We start from the raw sequence: 3,668 nt of genomic DNA, 5'->3' as shown, positions 1-3,668 counted from the left end.
GTCAAAAATACCCCGCGGACAACAAATTTCTCGAATCCAACGTCCGCGCGGACGGCCATTTTCCCGTTAATGTTCGTGATATATTTTCAATTTTTGTTATCTTACAAGAGTCTAGCTCCTCACTTCTAAAATGACCCTCTAATCTCGAAATACAGCAACATACTGCGCATGGTGGAATTTATGTTTTCTCTGAATGGGAGTACTGCAGCGGTTGAAAGGGGCTTTTCAGCAATGAACATAAAAAAAAACACATTGTGTACTGGTCTTAAACAACAAGCGTCAACCGCAATTATGAGCATCTACCTAAATGGAAAACCTCTTTCAGATTTCTGTGCTGAAACCCCTGTAAATCATTGGCTTGATTGTGGAACTGGCAAACGTCGTATTTGATTCACCAGCGGGTGACCGAGCTCCGCTCGGAGAAAACAGGTATCGAAGCTAACTCGAAGATTTAAATTTTCAATTGTGATTTATCAAAACAATACATGCCATAAGAAAATTTGTGAAACCATTGGTGAAAAGATAACCGGTTAAAGTGCACCATTGTAAACTATCTAAACAAAGTTTGGAAAGGGAACTATTCTATACAAAGGTAAAGTTTGAAAAGTCATAGGAAATAAAATGTAATTGATAACAAAAAATTATACAATTAAAGAAATGGTACAAAGTGAGCAGTGTAAAGATTGAAGTGTGTTGAAGTTCAATATTTTTGACAAATTTATTTAGAAAAACCAAACATATATACATACATAAGAAACATATTATAAACCTATAACAGCATAAACATAATAAACATTAATCATCGATTGCGAAGTCTTCCATGTTGTCCAGGTAGTTTCTTGTCGGAGAGGCAGGTGCGGCTGGTGAGTTTCTCTTGTTCAGGACTTCCTTCCATACGACGTTTCGGGTGTGGGTTGGATTCTCAGGAGGCAGCAGGACCTTCAACGCACTTTGACGCTTGACTCTTGAAAACGCGACGTAGAGCATTCCGTGCACGAAGACCGTCGTGAGGAGAAGCACGCCGACGAATTCGAATGTTTGGCCTTGTGACTTGTGTATCGTAATGGCGAATGCTGGAGTAACTGGGAATTGGTGCCGTTGCATAGTTGCGCCAAGCTGTGATTTGCTGGAGTCGAGCGTGATCCTTGGAAGGTGTACTTGTCGGCCTGCGTGTTCACCGGTGATGATCTTAGCCTTGATGATGTTGTTGCAAAGTTCGGTGACAATCAATCGTGTTCCGTTGCACATTCCTTCAGAGACGTCCAAGTTTCGGAGAAGCATGATGATGGCGTTCTTCTTGAGCTTCAGATTGTGTGGAGGCAAGTCGGCGATGTTGATCGAGTTCAGGAATTCAGGCGCGAATTGAATTCCCCCTTCATGTTGATCCTTTACCGAGTCGAAACTTGTGTATGTCTTCTCTTCGCCTGGAAGCATAGCGATAATCTGCTCGTTGATCTTGTCCTTATCGTCGTTCAATGGTGCAAGAATAGCGCGATTCTTCATTGCTTCGTAGTTCCCACTTCTGAGGCATGGTCCGAAGATTTCATCGATGAGGTTACCACCAGAGCGAATTTCTTCTGGGACTTCTATTTCGCCGAGTTCATTCACTTCGAGTTCCCCGTCGCCGAGCTTTAGCAGGTATTTCGCGAATTCTTCTTCTTCGGGATCAACGCGCATGTTCTTTTCGAGCGAATAAGTCTTGAAGTGTTGCCACAGATGGCTTCTCTTGATCAAAAGGTCGAGTATTTCGCTTTTGTTGGCACGTTGTTGAACTGGACAGCACTGTCGGAAGTCGCCACCAAGCACCATGACTTTGCCTCCAAACGGAATGTTGTTGCAAATCGCGCGTAGGAGTTCGTCGATGTTGTGCAAGCCGTATTTTGACATCATCGGAGCTTCGTCCATCAGACACATGTGGGCTCCTTTGAGTGCGTTCGCCTTCGGTGATCCTGGTTTGATGGATGATCTTGAGTCGGATGTAAGCGGGACTTTCAAGCCAAAGGTTCGGTGCGTTGTTTGACCACTCGGTAGAAGAATCGCTGCTATCCCGGTGTAAGCCATGCATTTCACTTTCTTAAGCCTTCCGGTAACGATGCGATACAGCGTGCTGTAGACGAATGTCTTCCCGGTTTCTCCTAGTTCATCTATGAAGAAGCATTTCGCAGCAGGAGTTGGGTCTTCAAGTGCTTGGATTATGGTGTCGACGATTTCACGCTGCTTTTCGTTGAGTTGCTGGTACATGCGGTCTCCGATTGCTGTTGATTCGTCGACGTCGATCATATCGTGTTCCAAATCTTGCTCATAGTTGTCGATGTCTTCCATGCCATGTGTCTGAACCCAGTATCGGAAGTTGCGGCCTTCGGTAGCTTCGGTGTCCAGCTTATGCGCGATGATTCGGTAGGCACGCTTTATCGCTTCTTCTATGGAACCACCAGTGCGTCTTGCTTCTCGAATGAAATCTTCCGCGAGGTCCTCTTTGAACATTTCCCATAATCTCTTCGGGTTTTCTGGCGCACCAGGTATCAGGATTTGAGCCAAGAGTATGCGCATAACACTTGGCATTTTCGATGAAGCAGATTCGCGGAGTCCTTCTACGTACTGTTGGTCGTCGTATGTGAGGCCTCTGGCTAGACAGGCTTGCTTGTAGGTTGCGTGCTGGACACCGTCGACAGTGTAGAGGTCTCTGAAGCTCGTTGGTTCTTTGACGTGGAACAAAAGCGTGCGCATGAAGAAAAGTTCTGGCTGGGAAACGAAGTTGACTGGATGTACGCGACCAATTCTGCTGCAAGCATTCACGTTCTTCTGCCAAGTGCTCGTCTGGCGAATCCATCGGTAGTGCTCCGGCATTTCATGGTAATAGTGGTAGGTGACTGCCTTTCCGTTCGCTTCGTCTTCTTTCAGCGCGGTGTTATGGCGGAAGTAAGCCCTTAAGGTCGATCCCTTCTGTCCAATATCGGCAAGGTCAACAGGCGTTTGGTCCAAGTTAACGCCATCTTGTCCGGGTAGGTGAATGTCAAGTCGAACGACGGTGTGGCTTTTCGCTTGGATCTCGAAATCCTTGAATAGGCGCCAACATGCTTCAACTGGTGAGATATAGCGAGCTTCTACGTACTTCTCCGCCTCGTTGTAGATGATCGTCTGCTGGTTTTCACGGCCTTTATCGTAGCACAATCATGGCCCTTGTAGATGTACTTGTAGAGGTATTTCACCGGTTCGATGCTGCCTACGAATTCGACATTGATGTGGCATTGATACTTCTTGAGCAGGTAGGCGATGTATGGAACGACGTGGCGGTTGTCTGTGGTGACGCGCTGGCCGTTGCAGTCTTTCCTGTAGATGGCTTGCTCATGCAAAAATTCTGGGTTCATTGGATCCAACAACGGATTGTAGCGTCGGCGATACCTCGGCTTTTCATCGTCCACCAGCGATGTCATGTCTTGATGTTCCACTGGAAATCCCCATCTGCACTGGTCTCTTCCATGTTTGCTGACCATGCACGGAGCGCTTGAGTTCATATCACCACACGGGTTATGGATCATCCATTTCGAGATCAGTTCCTTGAGTTCCGGACCATCTTCTGGAATTGCCGCCGAGATAAAATCGTCAAGTTGGTCAGCGCTGTGAATCTTGTCCGCTGGAGACATAATCACTAATAGGTGCATGTGCGG

General features: G+C 46.5%; 1 protein-coding gene across 1 annotated transcript; it reads right to left on the bottom strand.

Annotated features, from left to right (window-relative positions):
• Positions 1–795: 795 nt before the first annotated feature.
• LOC122273409 (uncharacterized) lies at positions 796–3,644 on the bottom strand. The gene is made up of 2 exons (XM_043057479.1): positions 3,228–3,644; positions 796–3,138 (listed from the first exon to the last, which is right to left on the bottom strand). Exons 1-2 carry the CDS (start codon positions 3,642–3,644, stop codon positions 796–798), a joined length of 2,760 nt encoding a protein of 919 aa, XP_042913413.1.
• Positions 3,645–3,668: the final 24 nt, after the last annotated feature.

The sequence above is a fragment of the Parasteatoda tepidariorum genome, unplaced genomic scaffold, assembly GCF_043381705.1.
Source record: "Parasteatoda tepidariorum isolate YZ-2023 unplaced genomic scaffold, CAS_Ptep_4.0 HiC_scaffold_4168, whole genome shotgun sequence".
NCBI classification, from domain to species: domain Eukaryota; kingdom Metazoa; phylum Arthropoda; class Arachnida; order Araneae; family Theridiidae; genus Parasteatoda; species Parasteatoda tepidariorum.
This window is presented reverse-complemented; position numbering and strand designations above follow the sequence as displayed.